Source organism: Artemia franciscana, chromosome 20 (assembly GCF_032884065.1).
Source record: "Artemia franciscana chromosome 20, ASM3288406v1, whole genome shotgun sequence".
In the NCBI taxonomy this organism is placed as follows: Eukaryota; Metazoa; Arthropoda; class Branchiopoda; order Anostraca; family Artemiidae; genus Artemia; species Artemia franciscana.
Genome location: NC_088882.1, coordinates 36,850,776 through 36,876,750, shown reverse-complemented (window position 1 = coordinate 36,876,750; position 25,975 = coordinate 36,850,776). Strand labels below are relative to the sequence as shown.

Sequence of the window (25,975 nt, the reverse complement as noted above, 5' to 3'; positions counted from 1 at the left end):
AGAAAATACAAAACCCACATAAACCAAAAAAATCAAAGAGATTTTTGTTTACAATAAAATTACAAGAAATTAATCTCTCTTTATCTCTTTTCAACGAAAGCATTTTTTCATGATTTCTTTCGTAATATTTTTTTTCAATGAAGGGTGATGTTAAAACTTAAGTGAGCAGACTACTGCTATTGCTACTACTGCTAAGCCACCTAAACTCAGTTGAGTTTAGTCAGTTGCTAAGCCACCTAAACTGAGTTGAGCTAAGCTCAACTCAGTGCCAAGCCACCTAAGACCAATACAGCTACGCATATTCCTTCATCCCAATCTATTCAAAGCCTCCCCCTTTGCACCACCCGAGGAAGTTTCCATTTCCCTTAAATCTTTCCTTACGAAAAACTCCTACCCCAACCGAGTAAGACCCGATTTCTGTTTAGACCTAGATAGTTGACCGAAAAGGACTGCTTTTGACAATCTTTTGGCAATCTTTGACAAGGACAACCTTTGACTATTCAAAGCCCCCCCCTTTGCACCATCCGAGGAAGTTTCCATTTCCCTTAAATCTTTTCTTACGAAAAACTTCTACCCCAACTGAGTACGACCTGATTTCTGTTTAGATCTAGACGGTTGACCGAAAAGGACAACCTTTGACAATCTGCCGTCCTTCATCCTCGGAACAGGCCCAAGGCATCTCAATATTTTTCTAATTGTTGTCTTTCTCATTATCCCTAGATAGCACGATTCAAGCGCACTTTTCACGCAATCTGGTATTTTTGCACTATATTAAGTAATAATTGCAGCATGAGCAACACTTTAACGCTGTAATTGGGGCTGAGGGGCCCCATCTTATCTCTTGTTTAAGATATTCCCTATCTTTCTTAAGCTTTAAATTCACCTTTGCCTGATCTATACTGTTCAGTTTTGATTTCTATAGATCGGAATTTTACGTTCGAATGAGCACTCCTCCAAATGTCAACGGCCACCGCTGAGATTTAGTATGACTCACCCCTGGGCTTCACTATTGCTTTTGATAGAGTGTTTAAAACGATGAAAAAATGTTTTTTTACACACGATTTTTGCTGTTAGAATTTTGACTGACATCCAGCAATTATCTAAAAACGCCAATATACTTCTTAGGTCAAATAGTTTTTTTTATGCTAACTATTCTTTTGTGCCTAAAATTAGGATGTTTTATTTACATTTATTCCCTTATTATGTATATATCATGGCTTGGGAGAAGGTTCGTTCTCAGTTCCATATCTATCCTTGCGTACTAAAGAGAAAAAGATTCACTTTTCACTTATGAACAATGTATTTTTCGATGCGCGGTCAACAGCTCCCTCGTCTTTCATCCTTACCGGTCTCAATTTGTCTCTTGTCACTCGTCTGTTATGTATTCGACATTTTGAACTTAAGTCTTACTATCGAGCGCATTAGCAACGTTTTTGCACCCCTACAAGCTGAGGTTGCAAAACCCAGTCTAGAATTCAATGCTGAAAAGTTGGAAGTTGAAAAGTTCCACTGAAGTTTGAAGTTGAAAAGTTGGAAGTTGGAAGTTGAAAATTCTTGAAAAGAATTGAAAAGTTGGAAGCTGAAAGCACGCCCGGCCAGAAGTTATTCCTCTCGGGGACAACGAGATCAAGCCAGATGATCACATTGCTTACCTCGGTCTCCTCATTGGTTCCTCAATAAAGCACACACGATAACTCCTTATAGCTGACATCGAATGCCAAGTAGGGCTTTCGTATGCTTCTTTTGCGACAATAAGCAAGGTTTCAGCCGCCATCTTCTATCGAAAATTCCTTCACCACATTATTTATGCATATCACCTTTTGGAAAAAGTTTATTAAAATAGATAAGTCAGAACTTCGTTCAGCTTTCTTTCATTTCACAAAATATCTTCAAAGTCCCCCCATGGACTCACAACTCTTATCTTGTTAGAAGATACAGCTTAGGTGACCTTGTTATAGCTGTTGAAAAGCAAGTTTTTATATATAATGCGCATGTTTCGAACTTGAACCATTCTTGGTCTTCGGTACTATCAAATTTTGACGCGTTCTGTATTTGTCTGTGTTTAGTTGTATTTTTTGTTTGTTTATCCTCAGTCTTTCCTTTTTTTGTATGAATGGTTGTTAAATAAATTATTATTATTATAATAGCTTATTTTCCTAAAATTACTCTATAAAATGTACACTTTAAGTTCATTGGTTTGTATCTTTGGTGAATTTTCGTATGTCAGTCACATTATTCGTAAAAAAAAAAATAGTTTCTTGAGAGACAGCTTACCCCCAACGATGCAAAAACTAAAATTAATTTGTAAAAAGAGCACTTTCAGCTAATTGGTTTGCATTTTTGATGAATTTTCGCATTTCAATCACTTTATTCGTAAAAAGAAGTTTGATTTTTGGAGAGACAACTAACCCACCTTTTAAAAGCCTGATTGGTCGCTTTGTGTATTAATGTGAAATTTTAAGCCAATTATGGTTACAAAAACTTGACTATGCGTAATTTGTCATCCATTTTTATATTTCAAGCCAAAAGAACGAAATATTCTGTTTTACAAGTCCTTACTCTATTTTCTGTGTGTACACCCTGACTTATGTTTCCACAGCAAAGAAATCTTATTTAAATAATTCCTCAGACGGGACATGTCAAAGATTTTCCTAAAACGAGTAAATACACTGGCCTCATAATCTCATCTATTTTCCTTGCTGGGATTTCCACTTGAATAAGTAAAAGCTTCGGATATTAATACACCAGGAGTCTCTTCCTGAAATTTCTATCAGAAGGTTTAAAATAGGTTACAATCAAGCAGATAAATTATTAGCATTAAAGCCGTTCACGTGTTAGGGAAAGACTTGTAGCAAAAGAGAACCAGAGAGATTAATTCTCTATAATTTTGTGGTAAAACATGCTTTAATTTATTTGGTTTACATACGTGATACATTTTTACAGGTCACTCAAATTGTTCCTGAAGCATATACTTATGAAATGGCCAATAGACTTGTCTTTTTTAAAGACAAAATTGGGGCCTATATGAAATTAAACTAAACAAAAAAAAATTTTCCATCTGAAGGTAAGGAGTAACATTAAAAATTAAAATGAACAGAAACTATATCGTATATTACGGAGGATGCCTCTTCCTCAGCCCTCCCTCTTTAGCTAAAGTTTCAAATTTCAGTAAGAATACTTCTCATTCAACTTCGAGGAGCCTTGTGTTTGAGCAGTCTCTTTTAATGGATTGTAACAAAAGTCCAACTTCAGCGTAAAGAGCGAGGGTTGAGGAAGGGGTAGCTGCCGTCATATACGAATAATTTCTGTTAGTTTTAAGTTTTAATTTTGCTGCTTACTTTCAGTTTGAAAAACTTGTTCTCTTTGTATTATTTAATTTCTGACTGTTTTTCAAATCATGCCAAATAATCCCTTTTCCACGGAAAATTCCCCCAAAAATATTTCTGTATGTTTCTCAACAGCAAATACTACATACAAGTAATACATATAGGTAAGCAATGGGCGAATTACGTAACTTACTGGCCTTTCCATTGGGACAGTGGGGGGTCTGTCATCGCTAAATGAATAGCTATTGGATTTTTCAACTATACTGAATCAAATGGGCTTCTAAAATTTTTTATCAGATGTCTTTGGGAAAAAGAGGAGCGTCGTAGGGGGGAGGGGTAATTGTCCTCCAATCTTTTTTTGCTTAAGAAAGACAAAAAAAATTGATTTCCGATTAAATGGGCCCTCTCTGATTATTCTAGAATCACTGGTTCGATACGATTATCTCTTGGGAAAACACTCATGTCTGATCTTTTTTTCTGGAAAAAATGCTAAGTCCCAAATTTTTGAATATAGAAGCTTGTAGCCCCTACAGTAGTGGTGTCTAATATACTGAATTAGATGGTATAATTTTCATCAAGAACTTTTCACTTTTTGGGATTGTACCCCCCCCCCCTTTTTTTCAAAAATCGGGCAAATTTTCCCAGGTTTTTACTTTTAATGGGTAACATTAAAGTTAATGAACCTTATATATTTGGAATCCGCGTAAAAAATCAATTCTTTTAATGTATCTATTGTCATCAAAATTCTACTTTTTAGAGTTTTAGTTACTATTGAGCCTAGTCACTCCTTACTTACAGTTCCTTACCACGAACTGTTTTATTTTAAGTCAGTAAAAAGAAAGAAAAGTTTTAAGTCACTAGACTTTTTTTTTACAAATCAGCCATCTGTTTCTCTGTGCTAGTACCTTGCTCAGTTCTTTGAATTCATGCTCTATCCACAGATGATTTTAATAGTATTAGAAGATAATTCAAAACTAAATAAATTGACGAGTTAGTTAAGCTGTCAGTCCACTCGATGAACCGAGAAATATTGAAGCAAAAACTTTAAATTTTAAGTAAAAGGATTGAAATTTCGAGAAAGATGATGGGCAACTAAAATATCAAGGGTGCTATAGAAACAATTCTTAGAACTGAAGTAAACAAAACTTTGTTTTATTACCTTAAAAAATTTTGGTTTTAAGGTTGAATAGAACAAGTCCGAGGGGCAAAGATGGGGGAGCCTGTTGACAAAAACATTTTCATTTTGACGTCGTTGGTGCTTTAAGTGCAATATTTCAATTTTTACGTTAAGTATTTTAGTGTAAATCAACCACCAGGTGTGTAATATATACATGCCAAGTATTAGTTTACAGAACTTTTTGATTACTTCACCCGATTCTTAAATTCACACTCATTGATCTTGAGTCAGGAGAAATACTTAATGCTGATCAGGGTCAGATACAGAAATAATGTTTAGAGGGGGGAAAGTATAAAATCTCGGTTCCCCACATGGTACTTTTTGCCACTCCGATCCTGTAATTAGTGAAATGTTTTACAGCCTGGAGGGAAAGGGATACGTGTCCCTAAGACTACTCCCTGAATCTGCCCCTGATGTTGATGCTTGCAATGTCAGGATGAGAGAGGATTGGGTCTCTGGGGCCAGCTTTAGGTCCTACAATTTTATTAAAAAAAATTATGGGGATAAAAAAAAACGCTTCGATTCTTTAATTCCAATACCTGATCAAAGACCATTGTGGCAAATATATACTTACTTATATTATTATATACTCTATTTGGTTTAGCATACTCGTCTGATTATTAAAAAATATTCTAAGAATGTGCCCTAAAAAGTAAAGGAAAATTACGAAGTTGGTGGCGAGGGCAGATTTGAAGGCCCTGCAGTTTTGCATCATCCAATGGTAATATTCAAAACAATTTATTGATTTATACAATGAATGAAACTTGTATTTAACACAAGTTATCCCGAACAAGAATGAAGCTGCTCTGCCTTCAGACTCCCTTAAGGCCAAAAGTTCATTAATTTTTTAATGAAAACAGAACACAATAAATAGTAACAAGCCAAAATGCTAATCAAGTTTCAAGAGGAAAATCCAGATCTAAAAGCATTGGTGAAAATTTGATGAAGTTTAACTGTTTAAAAAGTGTCCGTTATGTTTTATCCGTTTTAAAAGTGCAAACTTTATTTATTTAAAAGTACAGCTATATTTGGTCACTTTATTTATTAATAAATTTCACCCTACTCAAACTCCATTTAGTGCTGTTCGTGAATAGTCTTATCAATAATCAATTTATAAATAAATTAAATTTTATAAAAAAATTGTATAAATAAATACATTAAAATTCCGCAGACTTACTATTTTTAAAAATAAAGTGGCATCAAACATTAATTAGCTCTTATTTGAGAGTATTCCATTAAAATTCTTCCTGTTTCAGTGGCCAAGTGCTGCTATATTTGGTCGCTTTATTGATTAGTGACTTACACCCTACTCAAACCCTATTTAGAGCTACTAGAAAATAGTCTTTTAAATAAATAATTTATAAAGAAATTAAATTATATAAATGAATGTATTAAAAATTCAGAGACTTACTATTTCAAAAATAAAGTGTCATTAAACATTAATTAGCTCTTATATGAGAGTATTCCATTAAAAATCTTTAGGTTTCAGTGGCAAAGTGCAGCTAAATTTGGTCACTTTATTGATTAATGATCTGCACTCTGCTCAAACTTCATCAAGGAGGCACACTCGTGCCTCTTTAAAGAGGCGAACCACGACAATGTTAAGCGATCTTCGGTTCCAGTGGTCACAGAGGGATGGGGAGGGATGCATTTCGTAGCCCGAGCTCCAACTAAGAAACCTGCCAAATTTCATCCCCCTCCGACTTTTCCTTCATGGGGAAAATCTGGCCGAAAGTTTCGACCCCCCAACCCCACCCCCTTTAACGTTCTCCGATCGGGCTGAAATTCACAAGTTGAGGTCCCCTAGGGCCCAGGAGCTTATCCGCGAAATTTCAGCTCGATCCGATAACTCCTTCCCTGTTTTCCAGAAACCACGCATAGCCACTTAATGTTCAAGTTCTCCTTTTGTTTTTTTTTCGCCACGCCTACAGGTCACAGCCGACATCGGATCTGGGTGTACGAAGACTCATTCGACGCGAAATTCTCCGAGTAATTTTGCTTGAAAGTTACGTCGGAAAATATTAACCCCCCGATTTTCTAGCTTAGAAAAATCCCATTTCCCCATAAGAGCCCATGTTATGTTTTTTGTTGTTAAAAGTTACGAATTTCAACATTCAAGTACATCAAAATGATCAGCTCGACATGGTGAGACTGACTAAAAGCTTCAAAAAATTCTTTCTTAATCCTTAAAATTTTTAATGTAGAAAAATGACAGAAACCCTTTTTTTTCTGCCACGCCTACAGGTCACAGCCGACATCGGATCTGGGTGTACGAAGACTCATTCGACGAGGAATTCTCCGAGTAATTTTCCTGGAAAGTTTCGTATTAAAATCTTAACCCCCCGATTTTCTAGCTTAGAAAAACCCATTTCCCCACAAGAGCCCATGTTTATTTTTGAAATTCTTAAAAGTTATTCAAAAGTTATATTTATACACATGCAGGTATTTCGACTTCAAACATGCCCGGTTAGCTCAGTCGGTAGAGCGTGGGACTTTTAATCCTAAGGTCAAAAGTTCAAGTCCCTTCTCGGGCGTTTTTTACAAAATATGAAAAAAACTTCGTTTTCTGAAAGAGTTAAAGAGGCTGCGTCCCAAAGTCGAACCTTAAAACGTACAGGAATTAGGAGAGGCAGTCCTAATTCCTGTACGAGGAGTACAGGAATTATTAAATTACATCCACCATGAATTGTAGAAAAATGTACAGAAATAATATGAAAAAAACTTCGTTTTCTTAAAGAGTTAAAGAGGCTGCGTCCTAAAGTCGAACCTTAAAACGTACAGAAATTAGGAGAGGCAGTCCTGATTCCTGTACGAGGAGTACAGGAATTATTAAATTACATCCACCATGAATTGTAGAAAAACGTACAGAAATAATATGAAAAAAACTTCGTTTTCTTAAAGAGTTAAAGAAGCTGCGTCCCAAAGTCGAACCTTAAAACGTACAGGAATTACGAGAGGCAGTTGGGGGGCTGCCGCCCCCCAAACTCCCTGCTTTTAAAGACTCTTTTGTACAGGTTTTTTGTTGTGGGGGGCTGCCGCCCCCCTGACCTTAGAAAGGCCCTCTTTTATTTAACAAAACAAAAAACCTGTACAAAAGAGTCTTTAAAAGCGGGGGTTTGGGGGCGGTAGCCCCCCAACTCCCTCTCCTAATTCCTGTACGTTTTAAGGTTCGACTTTGGGACGCAGCCTCTTTAACTCCTTAAGAAAACGAAGTTTTTTTCATATTATTTAGAAAAGACTCTGGAATAGTCTTTTAAATAATCAATTTATAAACAAATTAGATTGTATAAATAATTGCATAAGTAAATAAATTAAAAATCCACAGACTTACTATTTTCAAAAATAAAGTTCCATCAAACATTAATCAACTATTATATGAGAGTATTCCAGGAAAAATCTTCCTGTTTCAGTGATCAAGTACAGCTATATGTGGTCACTTTATTGATTAATGTCTTGCAGCCTACTCAAATCTCGTTAAAACCTACTCGTGAATAGTCTTTTAAAGAAATATTGGTATTATCACTCCAATTAAAAGAGGAAACTCCAGAACTGATTACATGAAAAAAGTATGTACTTGTGCCAACAATCACACAAGATTGTTAGGATTGAGAGAAATATTAGAATGATGAAAAACGAGGTGAGTCAAAGCCAGTGAAAAAGGAGAAGGAAATTGCAAATATGTCGGTAGAAATCTCCACTCCATCGTCATCAGTACAGAATTAAGAAAATAAATACGTTACAGATTTCTTTACTTAAAGACCTCTTTAAGTCTTTCTTTTTATTACTGTCTTGTCATTTGCCTTATCTTCGTTCTTGTATGTTATGACATGCTTAGTCAGATTTTTTTCAAACATTATTTGCTAGGATTGTTTCTTGGGGTTTATTTCCTCACAAATCACTGAGTTTTCATTTCATCTACCACAAAATTGAAAACATGAATTGTTTTAAAAGAAAATTGCCCCTCCCCCAATAAAAGCTAACAATGAAACAAGGTTTATAAACATGGACTGGACATTTATAACTTGCTCGGGGGGGGGGGGTAAATTCGACAATTGTATAGAATTCAAAACCTGAAGTGGTATTTTTTAGATGTTACCACTTAATTGCACCTAATGTAAATTTGTTTAGTCTCTTCGAGACAATCTAGGAGGACTATCAACGCCCAAAACCTAAGCTATAATCGGTTCATGTATCTAAGTACTTTCCTAATTAATTGTTAAAAATTAATGTTACCATCTGCGTTCAAAAGGGTGGGCTCTGGTTATCCTTTTAACTAACAGTTTCATAACTGATTTAGGAAGAAGCCCGTGGCATCACTTTTTTTTGGGGGGGGGGAAGCTAGGCGGCAGTTCTTTCCCTTTAATTATTTGAGGAAAAAATCATTATATAACCAATATGCTCAGAGTCTCTGAATGTAGGCCCCTCTTACCTCTGAATAAAAACGCTCGAGCTTCGCCCTGGCAGAAGCTTATTAAACATATTTTACCAGACGTAAGATAATATTCTATTAATTTATGAGTTAGTAATATCCGTAGCTTGTAAAAACATAACACTGTTTTATCATATAATAAAATCATGAAAAGAGAAATCACCAGTGCAGCAGCACAAACACATAAAAAAAAAAGAAGACAGAAGGACTAATAGCTTAGTCCTTCACTCTCAGCTGATATTTTTATACATGTCAACAAACTTTCTTTTTCTTACTTTCACTAACTTCCCGCACTGGAAATTTTATGAATTAAAAGAATCCCTTTAAAGAATTCTTAAAAAGGAGAATTGGTGAATTAAATTCCAATACTGATTGAAATTGTAATTGAGAACCTTTCTGGTAATTAAATAAAAAACAAGTTTTTTTAACTGAAAGTAAGGAGCGACATTAAAACTTAAAACGAACAGAAATTACTCCGTATATGAAAGGGGCTGTTACCTCCTTAACGCCTCGTTCTTTACGCTAAAGTTAGACTCTTTCTTTCAGCTCTACTTTTTAAAACAGTAAAAAACTTTAGCGTAAAGAGCGGGGCCTTAAGGAGGTAACAGCCCCTTTCATATACGGAGTAATTTCTGTTCGTTTTAAGTTTTAATGTCGCTCCTTACTTTCAGTAAAAAAAAAATTGTTTTTTTTTTATTTTTGAACGTATTGAATTAATGCATGTTTTGACTTTGGCTCTCTGCACATGAATAATTAAAAGGAAATTTGCAATTTTTTTTGGCTAAATGGCTTTCTCATATTTTTAATCTGACGATTTTGAGAAAAAAGAGCGGGGGAGTAGGCCTAGTTAACCTCCAGTTTTTTGGTTACTTAAAAAGGCAACTAGAACTTTTAATTTTACGAACGTTTTTATTAGTAAAAATACACGTAACTTACGAACTAACTTACGTAACGAACTTCTAAATTCGTATGTTTTTATTACGAATATTAGGGGGCTCGCCCCCTCGTCAGTACCTCGCTCTTTACGCTAAAGCTGAATTTTTGTCCCAATTCGTTAAGAATGACCCCTGATTCACGAAGGCCGTAGAAAAATAGTTGAAATCAATAAAATCACTTTAGCGTAAAGAGTGAAGTATTAGGATGAGATGAACCTGATCATTAGCGTAATAATTTCTGTTCGTTTCAGATTTTGATGCTGCTCCTTAATTTCAGTTGAAGAAACTTTTTCATATTTATTTTTTCATTGCTCTTTAAAGAAATGCTAAAAAATGCTGCGCCCTCTTCATGGAAATTTTCTTTTCCCATGACAAATTTCTTCACGGAAATTCCCCCCCGTATAACCCCTTCCCCTCAACCCATTCCCCCCCCCCCCAAACCAGAAAAATCACCCTGAAAGCGTATGTACACTTCCCAATAACCATTACTATGTGTAAACACTGGTCAAAGTTTGTAACTTGAAGCCCCTCCCATGGGGACTGTGGGGGGGGGGGGTACGTCATCCCCAAAGACAAATTTATTAGGTTTTTCGACTATGTTGAATAAAACGGCTATCTCAGAATTTTGATTCGGTGACGTTGGGAAATAATCAGCATGGGAGGGGGCCTAGGTGCGCTCCAATTTTTTTGGTCACTTAAAAAGGGCACTAGAAATTTTAATTTCCGTTATAATGAGCCCTCACATGACATTTTAGGACCACTGGGTCGATACGATCACCCCTGGGAAAAAAAAATAAACACGTATCCGTGATCTGTCTTGTGGCAAAAAATGTAAAATTCCACATTTTTGTAGATAGGAGCTTGAAACTTCTATTTTAGGGTTCTCTGATACGCTGAATCTGATGTTGTGATTTTCGTCAAGATTCTATAACTTTTAAGGGGTGTTTCCCCTATTTTCTAAAATAAGGCAAATTTTCTCAGGCTCGTAACTTTTGATGGGTAAGCCTAAAATTAATGAAACTTACATATTTAAAATCAGCATGAAAATGCAATTCTTTTGATGTAACTATTGTTATAAAAACTCTGTTTTTGAGAGTTTTGGTTACTATTGAGCCGAGTCGCTCCTTACTACAGTTCGTTACCACGAACTGTTTGATTTTCTCAGATTAAGTTTATCATTTGTATGTGTTTGAGTGACAATGTATAGGTCTTAAGAATGTCAACTTTAGTAGGCTGCAAATAATAACAGAGAACAAAATTTGGATTTTATATCCTGTTGAAGATGGTTTAAGATGTAAAAGATAAGGTAAAGAGAATAATTTAAGGTTATTCTGCAAACTGGTTGCAAGCTTGGATTGCATATTAAATGCTGATCTTCAATATATTGAAAAATATTTTTTTGCCAATTCATACCTGAAAACCAAAAGTCTCTACCATTTTTTTTTGTTTTTTGCAAAATTCTGAAGTTTTTAGAAAAGGACCGCATTGTTTTGCCACGTTGAACCGTGAAAACATATAAGTGAAATTAAACTAATTAAATTTGACAATATTTTTTTGTCCACAAAAATTTAATCATTAGCAACCAGTTGTTTCCTAAATAATAATTAAAAAAAACTGTTTCTGTTAAAGACTTTTTTTAAAGTAAAGTAAAGAGCTGTATTTAACAAACAAAAATCAACTAATTAGTGAAACTAATCTGTAATTAGTGTTACTAATTAACTAATTAGTGAAAAAATTAGTCGAACTAATTAGCTAAAGTTGACAACACTTTTTCGTCCGTAAAAATTCAATTATTAACAACCTGTTGTTTCCTAAAAAAAAGAAAAAACTTTTTCCATAAAAGAAGTTTTTTAAAGAAAAGCAAAGAGCTGTATTACACAAAAAAGTCAACTAGTTAGTGATTAATGTTACCAATTAACTAATTAGTGAAACGAAACAATCAAACTAATTAGTTAAAGTTGACAACACTTTTCATCTTAAAAATTCAATTATTAACAGCCTGTTTTTTCCTAAAGAAAAATAAAATAAAAACTTTTTTCATAAAAGAAGTTTTCGTAGAAAAGTAGAGAGCGGTATTAAACAAAAAGAGTCAACTAATTACTGAAACTAATTAGTCATTAGTTTTACCAATTAACTAATTAGTGAAAGGAATTAGTCAAACTAATTTGTTAAAGTTGACATTACTTTTTCGGTTGTAAAAATTCAATTACTAACAACCTGTTATTTCCTAAAGAATAATTAAAAAACTTTTTCTACAAAATAAGATTTCTCATAGAAAAGTAAAGAGCTCGATTTAACCAAAAATAAGGAAAAATAAAGTCAAATAGCTTTTCAAGTGTAAAACCATAATAGATAAGCAGCAATAAGTAAATGAAACTCGAAACGAATAGAAACTACAATAAACAACCGTAATTAATCCAGCCTAATTGATATAATTGATTCTGTGTTTTCATTTCTCAAATCCAAGCAATGAGGTTTCTATCTACTTCTACTTTATGATTAATGAAACTTGTCAAGGGCATAGAGAGGGCAGAGTAATTTTTTTTTTCTTGAAAATTCTGTGAAGAAAAATTATTTATTTAGCGTCCAATAAAGCCACTAGTCATTTTTTATTGTTCGACAGGCCTAAAAGCTGTTGATGCATCCCTGTAAACTAAATGTCATTTTTAAACTTTTTAGGTTACTTTTTTTTCTATTTTAGGGTAGAAAAGTATGAAATCTTTTTGGATTTTGTTTGCACTATTGCACCTGTCACAATTTCAAGATGTCCTATCCCCATTTCCAGTAATGGTTCCCACAAGTCCAGGAGAATGCAGACTCACTCATTTCAAGTGTTCCACCGGGAAGTGTATTCATTTGTCAAACTTCTGTGATGGTGCAGTGGACTGCGAAGACAAGTCAGACGAACCTCTCTATTGCACTCGTAAGTTAGAATAAATGCCAACTCTTTAAATGGCTTGTATGGCTACATCTTTTACTTCCTTTTTTCACAAATAAATCTTTAGTCTAACTTGGATGTAATGGCCTATAAGTAGCAATTTGGGGAAGTAAAAATATTGTTGACTGACAAATTCTGCGGAAAAACATATTTCAAATAAAGTAGATGCCAGAAAAAGATCTCAACGAAATGAAATTTCGACATACAGATCTTTCTTTTTTTTGTAGGGTATTGATTGTTGAGAAGGAAGAGATGTTGAAAAATCGTTGAAGTACGGAGGATATCAAGGTAAAAAATATATTTCGCTCCCCAGGATTCATCCTAGGTCAATTAATTAAATGAAAAAAAGTTTTTTTTTCAACTGAAATTAAGGAGCAACATTAAAACTTAAAACGAACAGAAAAATATTGCGTAAATGAGGGGGTACTCCTTCTTGTCAATACCTCGCTCTTTACTCAAAAGTTTGAATTTCGTTTCAATTCTCTAAGAATGACTCGTGAAACACAAAGGTCGTTTAATTAGAATCAACAGCTCTTCTGAAAGTACTAAAAAACCTTAGCGTAAAGAGTGGATACTGACGAGGGGACGAACCCCCTTATATACGTAATAATTTCCGTTCGTTCGTTTTAACGTTGCTTCTCAGTTTCAGTTGAAAATTTAATTTCTGATCGTTTTGTAAATAATGCTGTGGAAATCCCTATGAAAAGTTTCTACATGGAAAGATTGTCCCACGTTCTCCCTCCCCCCACCAGAAAAAAACCCGAAAACGTTTTAATACTACCCAATAGTCAACATTATATGTAAACAATAGGCAAAGTTCATAGCTTGTAGCCCTTGTTCGGACAAATTTCAATCAAAAGTAAATAATTAATTGAAATTAATAATATTGTGAGCCTTTTTTTAATCCATGCTAGTGAATAGCGTCTTTGTGGGTTGTTATAGGTGGCACTATAACTTGAATGCTGCAAAATACTTTTTGAGGGATACACTACCATCAAGGAAAACGAATGGAATACAGCTGTTGTAGCGTTCAGTAATAATGATATTTTCCATAAAATTTCAATATGTAAGATATTTTCAAACTCTAAATGAGTTTCCATATAAATATTAGGGTTTCAATACATCGTAAATGGGGTAAACATGCATATCATATAGTGAGTAGAGGATTAAGTACAATGTGGAGTGTGTTCAGACGCGGTTTGGAAAATATACACAAAAGTGAAACTACGTTAATGTAAGTGATTTTAGGGTTTAATGGGTGAGTTTTAAGGGTAAATTTAGGTTATATTTATATCTGCATATTTTTTTATCATTTTATTTCAGGCCTTGGAGAAAATAAAATAAACTATTTAACGAGAAAATATTTTTCAAATTTAAAGCATCAATTTTGCTGATTTAAGTGTTGCGCTTGGTAAAAGCTGAATTGGCAACGAGAGTCTAGGCTGTTTAATTGCATATCTTTTGGCTTTAAATTTACTTACCACTCTGTACTTCTTTGAATTAAATTAAAAAAAAACAAGTTTTTTTCACTGAAAATAAGGAGCAACATTAGAACTTAAAACGAGCAGACATTACTCAGCATATGAAAGGGGCTGTTCCCTCCTCAAGGCCCCGGTCTTTACGCTTAAGTTAAGAGACTCTTTCTCTCAATTCTACTTTTTAAGACAGTAAAAAACTTTAACGTAAAGAGCAGAGGTGTTGAGGAGGGAACAGCCCCTTTCATATACAGAGTAATTTCTGTTCATTTTAATTTTTAATGTCGCTCGTTACTTTTAGTTAAAAATTGTTTTTTTTTATTGAATTTCTGAAATTTTATGAATTAATGCTTGTTTTGATTTTGGCTCTCCACACATGAATGATTAAAACAACTTTTGCATATCATGTTGTTTTTTTGGCTGAATAGCTTTCTCATAGTTTTGATCGGAAAATTTTGAGAAAAAAGGAGCAGAGGAGGCGGCCCACTTGCCCTCTTATTTTTTGGTTACTTAAAAAGGCAACTAGAGCTTTTAATTTTCTTACGAACGTTTTCATTATTAAAAAAATATAAATAACTTACAAATTAACTAACGTCACGAACATCTATATTCGTATGTTTTCATTGCGTATATGTGGGGGTTCGCCCCCTCGTCAATACCTCGCTCTTTACACTAAAGCTTAAATTTTGTCCCAATTCCTTAAGAATGACCCGTGAATCACAAAGGCCGTAGAATAAATAGTTGAAATTACTAAAAATGCTTTAGCGTAAGGGCAAGGTATTACGAGGAGGTGAACCCCTCATATGCGTAATAATTTCTGGTCGTTTATAGTTTTAATGCTGTTCCTTACTTTCAGTTGAATAAGCTTTTCATATTTATTTTTTCATTGTTTTTTAAATAATGCTAGAAAATCCTGCGCCCCCTTCATTATAATTCTTCTCCCCCATGACAAAATCCTCCATGGAAAGATCCTCCCATGTACCCACCCCTCCTCAACCCCTCCCCATCCCACCAAACCAAAAAAATCCCCTTGAAAACGTCTGTACACTTCCCAATAGCCATTACTATATGTAACTAAATAAAACAAACACTTTTTTTTAACTGAAAGTAAGGAGCGACATTAAAACTTAAAACGAACAGAAATTACTCCGTATATGAAAGGGGCTGTTCCCTCCTCAAAGCCCCGCTCTTTGCGCTAAAGTTTGACTCTTTTTCTCAAATCTACTTTTTAAAACAGTGAACAACTTTAGCGTAAAGAGCGGGACGTCGAGGAGGGAACAGCCCCTTTCATATACGAAATAATTTCTGTTCGTTTTAAGTTTTAATCTCGCTCCTTACTTTCAGTTAAAAAAACTTGTTTTTTTATTTGATTTCTGAACGTTTATGAATTAATGCATGTTTTGGTTTTGGTTCTCCGCACATGAATGCTTAGAACAATTTTTTTTTGGCTAAATGGCTTTTTCTTAGTTTCGATCGGATGATTTTGAGAAAAAAAGAGTGGGGGAGGAGGCTTAGTTGCCCTTCAATCTTTTGGTTACTTATAAAGGCAACTAGAGCTTTTAACTTCTTACGAACGTTTTTATTAATAAAAAATATATCTAACTTCCAAATTAACTTTCGTAACGAACCTCTATATTCATATATTTTTATTACGTATATTAGGGGTTTTGCCCCCTCTTGAATTACTTGCTCTTTACACTAAAGCTTAAATTTCATCCCAGTTCTTTAAGAATGACCCCTGAATCACAAAGGCCATGGGAGAAATAGTTGAAATTGCTAAAAATACTATAGTGTAAAGAGCAGGTATTTAGGAGGAGATGAACCCCTCATATGCGTAATAATTTCTATTCGTTTCGTTTTAATGCTGCTCCTTACTTTCAGTTGAAAAAACTTTTTCATATTTTTCTTTTCATTGTTTTTTTATTTAAATAACATTAGAAAATCCTGCCCCCCCCTCATGGATATTTTCTCCTACCATGAAGAATTCCTCCATGGAAAGATCCTTCAATTTTCCCCCCTCCCCTCAACCCCCTCCCTATCCAAGAAAAAAAATCCGTTGAAAACGTCTCTACACTTCCCAATAATCATGACTATATGTAAACACTGGTCAAAGTTTGTAACTTGTAGCCCCTCCCCCGGGGACTGTGAGGGGGTAAGTCGTCCCCAAAGACATACTAATTAGATTTTTTGATTATGCTGAACAAAATGGCTATCTCAGAATTTCGACCCGTTGACTTTGGGAAAAATGAACGTGGGAGGGGGTCTAGGTGGCCTCCAATATTTTTGGTCACTTAAAAAGGGCACTAGAACTTTTCATTTCCGTTAGAATGAACCCTCTCGCAAAATTCTAGGACCACTGGGTCGATACAATCATTCCTGGGAAAAAAAAGAAAAAAAAACAAAACAAATAAACATGCACCTATTGATCGGTCTTCTGGCAAAAAATACGAAATTCCACGTTTTTATAGATAGGAGCTTGAAAATTCTACAGTAGGCTTCTCTGATACGTTAAATACGATGGTGTGATTTTCGTTAAGATTATATGACTTTTAGGGGGTGTTTCCCCCTATTTTCCAAAATAAGGCAAATTTTCTCAGGCTCGTAAATTTTGATAAGTAAGACGAAATTTGATGGAACTTATATATTTGAAATAGCATAAAAATCTGATTCTTTTGATTTATCTTTTAATATCAAAATCCCATTTTTTGAAGTTTCGTTTACTATTGAGCCGGATCGCTCCTTACTACAGCTCGTTACCACAAACTGTTTGAACACTGGTCAAAGTTTTAACTTGCAGCCCCTTCCCCGGGGACTCTGGGGAAGTAAGCCGTTCCTAAAGACAAAGTTAATAGGTTTTTTGACTATGGTGAATAAAATGGCAATCTCAGAATTTTGATCTGGTGACTTTGGGGAAAAAATGAGCGTGGGAGGGGACCTTGGAGCCCTCCCAAGATAGGAGCTTTTCTAGATAGGAGCTTGAAACTTCTATATTAGGGTTGTCTGATACGCTGAATCTGATGGTGTGATTTTCGTTAAGAGTATATGACTTTTAGGGGATGTTTCTCCTTATTTTCTAAAAAAAGGCAAATTTTCTCAGGCTTTTAACTTTTGATTGGTAAGACTAAACTTGATGAAACTTATATATTTAAGATAAGCACTAAAATTCAATTCTTTTGATGTAACTATGGGTATCAAAATCCCGTTTCTTAGAGTTTTGGTTACTATTGGATCGGGTCGCTCCTTACTACAATTAAATAAAAAAACAAGTTTTTTTAACTGAAAGTAAGGAGCGACAATAAAATTTAAAACGAACAGAAATTATTCCGTGTATGGAAGGGGCTGTTCCCTTCTCAACGCCCCGCTCTTTACGCTAAAGTTTGACTCTTTCTCTCAACTCTACTATTTAAAACAGTAAAAAAAATTTAGCGGAAAGAATGGGGCGTTGAAGAGGGAACAACCCCTTTCATATACGGAGTAATTTCTGTTCGTTTTAAATTTTAATGTCGCTCCTTACTTTCAGTTAAAAAAAACTTGTTTTTTTCATTTAATTTCTGGACGTTTTTGAATTAATGCATGTTTTGATTTTGGCTCTCGGCACATGAATAATTAAAACGAAATTTGCATTTTAATTTACTTTTTTGGCTAAATGGAGTTTTCATAGTTTTGCTCGGACGGTTTTGAGAAAAAAGTAGGCCTAGTTACCTTCCAATTTTTTTTTTTGAAAAGGCAACTAGAACGTTTAATTTTTTACGAACATTTCTATTAGTCAAAATATACGTAACTTACGAATTAACTGACGTAACGAACTTCTATATTCTTATGTTTTTACTAAGCATATGAGGGGGGTTCATCCCCTCGTCAATACCTCACTCTTTATATTAAAGCTTAAATTTTTTCCCAATTTCTTAAGAATTACCCCTGAACCACAATGGTCGTAGAATAAATAGTTGAAATTAATAAAATTAATTTAGCGTAAACTGCAAGGTATTAGGAGGAGGTGAAACCCTCATATGCGTAATAATTTCTGTTTGCTTTAAGTTTTAATGCTGCTCCTTACTTTCAGTTGAAAAAAGCTTTTTCATATTTATTTTTTCATTGTTTCTTAAAAAAAATGCTAAAAATCTTGCGCCCCCTTAATGGAGATTTTCTTCCACCATGACAAATTCCTCCATAGAAATTTCTCCCCCAAATAAACTCTCACGAGGACTGCGGGGGAGTAGATAGTCCCCAAAGACATAGTTATTAAGATTTTCGACTATGCTGAATAGAATGGCTATCTCGGAATTTTGATCCGCTGACTTTGGGAAAGAAAGGAGCGTGGGAGTGGGCCTAGGTACCCTCCAATTTTTTGTTCACTTAAAAAGGGCACTAGAACTCTTAATTTTCGTTAGAATGAGCCCTCTCGCGACATTCTAGGACCACTGGGTCGATATGATCACCCATGAAAAAAAATAATAAAAAAAAAATAAACACGCATCCGTGATTTTTCTTGTGGCAAAAAATACAAAACTCCACATTTTTGTAGATATGAGCTTGAAAATTCTACTATAGGGTTTTCTGATACGCTAAATGTGATGGTACGTTAAGATTCTATGACTTTTAAGGGGTGTTTCCCCCTATTTTCTAAAATAAGGCAAATTTTCTCATACTCGTAACTTTTGATGAGTAAGTCTAAACTTAATGAAACTTATATATTTAAAATCAGCGTTAAAATGCAATTCTTTTGATGTAACAATCGTTATAAAAATTCCGTTTTTTAAAGTTTCAGTTACTATTGAGCCGGGTCGCTCCTTACTACAGTTCGTTAGCACGAACTGTTTGACTTGTGGAATGACTAGAACAGGAAAGACTGTAAATCCAAATTTTCGTTCGACAAATCAATACTTCTGAACAAAAAACACTAACGTAACTAATTGAATTGAAAGAAGCTAGGATTTATATTTTGAGAATAAAAACAATTCTGGTATTGGAAAGAGACCCATAAATTGAAAAGGAGAAAAATATGATTTCTATTCCGTTTGGATAGGAACTAAGCCAGTTTAAATTGTGTCACGATGCGATCACGATAAATTGTGTCACGGTGCTTTCCTTAACACATTTTTCAAGAAACAAACATAGCCAGTTATTAGTTCCAAATGCTTTATTGACTAATTCTTCAAGAGATAAAAATTATTCCAATCTAATCCACGTTTAATGTAAAAGGGAAATTTAATGTACATAATTTTAATTTAAGGAAATTTTAATTTGAATTTAATGGAAATTTAATGCACAAAGCTAAGACTGACCTAATATTTTGACTGAATTTTCAAATTTTGTCTAAATCTTTTTTTCTAAATCTAGCATTTCAGGAAATAAAACCCAGTGAGCTTTACAAATATTTTTACAATTACGATATAATGAAATTATATCAATTTAATAATTAGCAGGAATTAATTTTAAAAGTCTTCAAAGTGAAATTTCTCCAAGAATGAGTAAGGAGGAGCGATATCAAATTCTAAATCGATCAGAAATAAATTCGTAATCCAATTCAAACATAGTATAAGCGAACAAAAATTTATATGAATGAATAAATCAAGCATAAAAAAAATAGAAATCACAAAATCGGAAAAGTTAAATGAAAACTCAAGCCTCAAACCTCATAAAGCCTAGAGGTTCAGCTGGGATATGCTGAACACCATGCTTTATATGATTAAATAAAAAAAAACTAATTTTTTTAGATGAAAGTAAGGAGCGACATTAAAACTTAAAAACGAACAGAAATTACTCCGTATATGAAATGGGTTGTCCCCTCCGCAATCCCTCGCTCTTTGCGCTAAAGTTTTTAATCGTTTTAAAAAGTAGAATTGTGGCAAAGAGTCAAACTTTAGCGTAAAGAGCGAGGGATTGTGGAGGGGATAACCCATTTCATGTACGGAGTAATTTCTGTTCGTTTTAAGTTTTTATGTCCATCCTTACTTTCAGCTAAAAAAATTAGTTTTTTTTATTTAATTTCTGAACGTTTTTGAATTAATGTATGTTTGGTTTTGGCTCTCCGCACATAAATTATTAAAATGAAATTTGTATATTAATTCTTTTTTTGGCTAAATGGCTTTCTCTTAGTTTTGATCAGACGATTTTGAGAAATTAGGGGTGGAGAAGGAGGTCTAGTTGCCCTCCAATTTTTCGGTTACTTAAAAAGGCAACTAAAACTTTTAATTTTTAACGAACGTTTTTATTAGTAAAAAATATACGTAACTTAAGAATTAACTTACGTAACAAACTTTCATAATCTTATATTTTTATTATGTATACGAGGGGGTTTGTACCCTCGTCAATACCTCGCTCTTTACACTAAATCGTAAGTTTTGTCCCAATTCCTTAAGAATGACCCCTGAATCAGAAAGGCCGTAGAATAAATAGTTGAAATTACTAAAAATACTTTAGCATAAAGAGCGAGGTATTTATCTCCTCCTAAATACCTCGCTCTTTATGCTAAAGTATTTTTAGAACCCCCCATATGCGTAATAATCTCTGTTCGTTTTAAGTTTCAATGCTGCTCCTTCCTTTCATTTGAAAAAACGTTTTCATGTTTATTTTTCATTGTTTTCTTATAGTAATGCTAGAAAATCCTGCGTCCTTTTCATTGAATTTTTCTTCCCCCTTGACAGATTCCTCCAAGGAAAGATCCTCCAACATAGCCCCCTCCCCTCAGCCCCACCCCCAAACAAAATAAAATCCCCCTGAAAATGTTTGCACACTTCCCAATAACAATTACTATATGTAAACACGGGTCAAAGTTTGTAACTTGCAGCCCCTCCCCCAGGGATTGTGGGAGAGTAATTCATCCCAAAAGACATAGTTATTATGATTTTCGTCTATGCTGAACAAAATGGCTATCTCAAAATTTTGATCCGTTGACTTTGGGAAAAAAATGAGCGTGGGAGGGGGCCTAGATGCCCTCCAATTTATTTGGTCACTTAAAAAGGGCACTAGAACTTTTAATTTCCGTTAGAATGAGCCCTCTTGCGACATTCTAGGACCACTTGGTCGATACGATGACCCCTGGAAAAAAAACAAACAAACAAACAAACAAATAAACACGCACCCGTGATTTGGCAAAAAAAACAAAATTCCACATTTTTGTAGATAGGAGCTTGAAACTTCTACAGTAGGGTTCTGTGATACGCTGAATCTGATGGTGTCATTTTCGTTAAGACTCTACGACTTTTAGGGGGTGTTTCCCCCTATTTTCTTAAATAATGCAAATTTCCTCAGGCTCGTAGCTTTTGATGGGTTAGACTAAACTTGATAAAACTTATATATTTAAAATCAGCATTAAAATGCGATTCTTTTGATGTAGCTATTGATATCAAAATTGCATTTTTTAGAGTTTTGGTTACTATTGAGCCGGGTCGCTCCTTACTACAGTTCGTTACCACGAACTGTTTGAAAACTAATTCTTTCACGGAAATATAGAAGAAGGGGCCAAAAACGCTTTTCAAAATCTTGGGGGGGGACAATTTTGAAGCTGTTTACTTTTATTCTTTTTCAGTAGGAGCCCCAAAATGAATTTTTCTGTAAAAATACTAGACAAAAGTGTTTCTATAAATCTAAAGGGAGGCAAATGAAATGTAAAGAGAAGCACAATTGTAATCCCTCTTCTCAGTTGGTGTTTTCAGGCACACCTCATTTGGTGTGCTTGAATAGCAACAAATAAAGTAACAATAAACATCTAGTTTATAGGAAACAAAAATAATAATTTTTTAGCATAAAGACTTTGTGATCTTCAGTTCAATTTTGCTGTCTTAAAGGAAGCTTATTTCGTCTTGCTTTTATTTTTAATTAAATCTAATTCTAAATTATAAAACAATGATACCTAAATGGATCTTTAAAACATGAACTGATAATTTTTGAAGCAATCTTTTTAGTTTTTTAATCAAGTTTTGAATGTGTAAATCAGCAAATAGGGCCTGGGGTCAAAGGCGCACAAACACACACACACAATGTTATATATATATATATATATATATATATATATATATATATATATATATATATATATATATATATATATATATATATATATATATATATATATATATGAAATAGCAGTAATTGTATATTTATGTATGTATTTTTTTTCTTCAAAACGGCTCCATATTTTTTCGGGAAAACTGATGTCTTTAGATATTCTTGCATAAAAAGAACGATCTAGATAGGTCACAAGTCTGAGAATATTCGTTAAGAGCCTTATTGTTGGAACAAATATTTATGTCAGTTATGTCATTTTTCTAAGTTTCATTGCAGTACTGCAATGATGTTGTCCCACTTATGTGGAAAAATTGAAGATTTTGATGCATAAAAAAGGTTATAGTAGATTTCTTAAACAGCAAAAAAAGTGATAAGTGCAAAAAACATTCGTATCTATTTTAACAAGGGATTAAAAGAATTCAAAAACAATAAAAGGGGAAACAAAAAGTTTGAGGCGTAGAGGAAACAGTTTTTGAAAATTGGACTTGCTTTAACAATCAAATATCTTTGAGAATTAAAATGATGATTCTTTGGAACCACCTGAACTATCAAACGTGATAAGACCAAGAAAACACCACTAATAAATTAAATTCACAACTAATGAGAATCAACAACCTAGACTATCAAAGGAGACAAGACCCAAAAACGCAAATTTACAATTGTTATAACTGATAATTCGTTGGAAGAAAAAGAAGTTTTTTCTCCCACCACTTAACAATTAACAAATCTATAGCCTGGACCGTTATGTAAAACTAAAACAATAAGGGCATCTATAGTAAAGTTTCTGCGATATTTGTTTCATAATGGCAAAAGACAAACTGGGACAAAAGTTGACGTTCAACACTTTATAAAAGCTCCAAGCAATGAAATAATCATAAATACCGACATTAAAGTTTATAAGGATCAATCTTTTTAAAAAAAAAAGGTTTGGTTCTATGTGTTTCATAGAAAGAAAAGACAAGCCAAGGCAAAAGTTGAAGGTCCAATAACAAAAAATTGTAATTTCACAAAGGCACTGATTCTAATTTAAAGTTGTTTAAAATGTTTAAGGGACTGATGAAAAAAAGATACGGATACATGGGATTAGAAAACCGGTGAAAGTGAGAATCGCAAGAGCTAAGGAAAATGGCATGGAACAAACGACTGTAAGTATTACATTGAATTGTAAACAAAATTTTAAACAGTGATCTCTTGTTTGAAAACTGAAACAGACGTATTTGTTATCTGTAACGCATTAAGAAATTAAATGAGATGATGTATGAATCTAAAGTGCTAGGGCAGAAGGCGTGAAAAAAACATTTTGAGGTAAAGATGAACAATAATGGACAATGAAGTCTACGGTTGAAAAACATGGAACAGCGATGACTGGTCACAAATACGATCTAAATATGTCAGTACTTTAAGAAAGAATTGGTATCTCCCACAGGATTGCTGTATTGAGCCTGTGGTGACACCATGGCATTAAAAAAAGCTCAAATTGTCTGCGGTTGGATGACAAGCGAAAATGAGAATTCACATATAGAAGCCTGCCAAGTGCCAAGTGTGGTTGCCCAGTGGTGAACTGACCGGGCACTCGGTACTATATACATAACTAAGTAATTGGTAACTAATTTGCCTAAATAGAACGACCTATCTCAAAGACTTAGATAACTTTGAAGACCACACTGTCTTTCCATGACGAAAGTAAAACAGTTCAAAATAGGGATGATACCTTTTTATTGACAGTGAATATATATAAAATTATTTAACTGTCAATAAAAAGGTATCATCCCTATTTTGAATTGTTTTACTTTTATCTCAAAGACTGTGTAATAAAATTGGATTAGCCTTAAAACCATGAAAAATAACATAAGGCTTAAGCGCTCCTAAATAGATAATATACGAATTTGAATTTTCAGCCTGCAATCGTACCTATTACGGTGACCGAGGACACCAGCACAAATTAACGATTCCCTACCCATCTAAGGAACAACTACCCTTCTCATGTCACCTTACTTTTACACCAGAATCGCCAGACTTAATGGATATTCTTCAGGTTAGTTACTTTATGATATCATTTTTGATTTAAGACCTATACTGAGTTTTTTTTTTTTTTGTTTCGAAATCCAGGTTTAGTTTTTCTTTTTCACCTTAGGAGAAAGTGAACATGATTACATGAAAAGACTCAGTATCTTGTTTTGTTCCATCAAATAATTGAAGATATAGTACAAATTATTACCGATAAAAACACTTTTAGGCAGTTGTTGTCTTGGTAATTAAGATGGCTATTCCTATCTTTTACCATAATTATTACCAAAGACGGTTATTATCAGACTGTTTACAATAAAGGTAGCTAAATGGTTGTTTTCTAGGTGCCAAAAATGCTTACAATTTTGGTAATAGTTAAAAAAAATCTTTGAACATTGGAGGTCAAGGTTTTTCTATGGTAATGTTTATAATATGCTCAAAATACTATCTAAAATATTAGTGAGCAATTTATTTTGATTATCTGAAATAATTTGTATAGGTAATAGTGTCCATTATCGTTGTTTGCCTCTTTCTAGTGGTAACTGACTGATTACTGTTTCTTCGCTACTATTATTGCTCTAATAACCTTTAATCAGCTTGGCTAAAAGCCTATAATTCGTACAAGAACCTTTCCACATCAACATACCACCATTATCGTCCCAACAGACATTACCATCCAGCTGCTAGACATGAATGTCCTAGACCAGTCTTATTACCAACAACTGATGCACATCTTTTCTCGAACTCTGAAAGCCCTGTTGGCATCAATTCAAAAGATTCAAAATATAGCCTCGAGGGCGAGCTACAGAACTGACTGGGTACTGTCACAAGCTCTAAGTGATAAATCTTATGTAATGTCAATTTCTGTTTTCTATGGGAACATCAGTCACCCTCCCTCTGATGTTTTATGTTGGCCAACACTGCCATTTGTTAAGACAACGCGGAAAACATACTTGAAACACGATCAAATGAGAGCTGATAGAGACTTTCCAAACCATATGCTCGACGTAGATAACTTCAAGGACCCCACTGCCTTTCCAAGACGAACATATAATAATTCAAAATAGGGATAAAACCTTATAATTGACAGTGAAACATATATAAAATTTTTAACTGGATATTTCGGACACATATACAGTGTCCATCATCATCAGTAAAACTAAAAGACATTAATAAAAACAAACACAATTCATACCCAATAAACTAATTACATATAGTTTATTGCTCTTATTTTTTTCAATGCAACAGCGGAAGCCAGTCTCTTTGACCTTTTCGGTTCCGGTTCATTATATTTATCTGACATATCAGGTGGATAGAGGTCAAAGCTCTTAGGTGAAATTAGATTTACTTTATTTGACCTCAGTAAATTATCATAAATTGAAGTCAATCAAAATTCACCTGTATCTCTGTTTATGGAATTATTCTTGAATCATTTTTTTTTTTAATTTCGATTGTTCCTCTGAAAATTTGCTTTATACCTTGGTCCCTAGAAATCAAAGAAACATTCTCAAACAAAATAAAAATGATTTGGATAATTATAAATAAGTTTCGATAGAGCTGACGTAAAATCTTCAAGTTTGGAATTTTGCTTTAAGGAAGATGAAATAGAATTATGATGTTGTAGTAATCTCTCTTTCAAATTCTGGTTAGTACGTCCCAAATAAGAGCTTCCACAAGT

The 25,975-nt window shown here is 33.9% G+C and overlaps 1 protein-coding gene across 3 annotated transcripts in view; it reads left to right on the top strand.

The window, feature by feature from the left end:
• Positions 1 to 25,975, top strand: part of LOC136040202 (uncharacterized) — a 249,792-nt gene that overhangs the window by 35,072 nt on the left and 188,745 nt on the right. For all 3 annotated transcript variants that reach the window (XM_065724357.1, XM_065724356.1, XM_065724358.1), the window contains exons 2-3: positions 12,569 to 12,790; positions 24,189 to 24,325. In XM_065724357.1, the coding sequence (XP_065580429.1) occupies positions 12,580 to 12,790; positions 24,189 to 24,325 (348 nt within the window). In that variant the 5' untranslated portion in view covers positions 12,569 to 12,579. The remainder of the gene's footprint in view (positions 1 to 12,568; positions 12,791 to 24,188; positions 24,326 to 25,975) is intronic.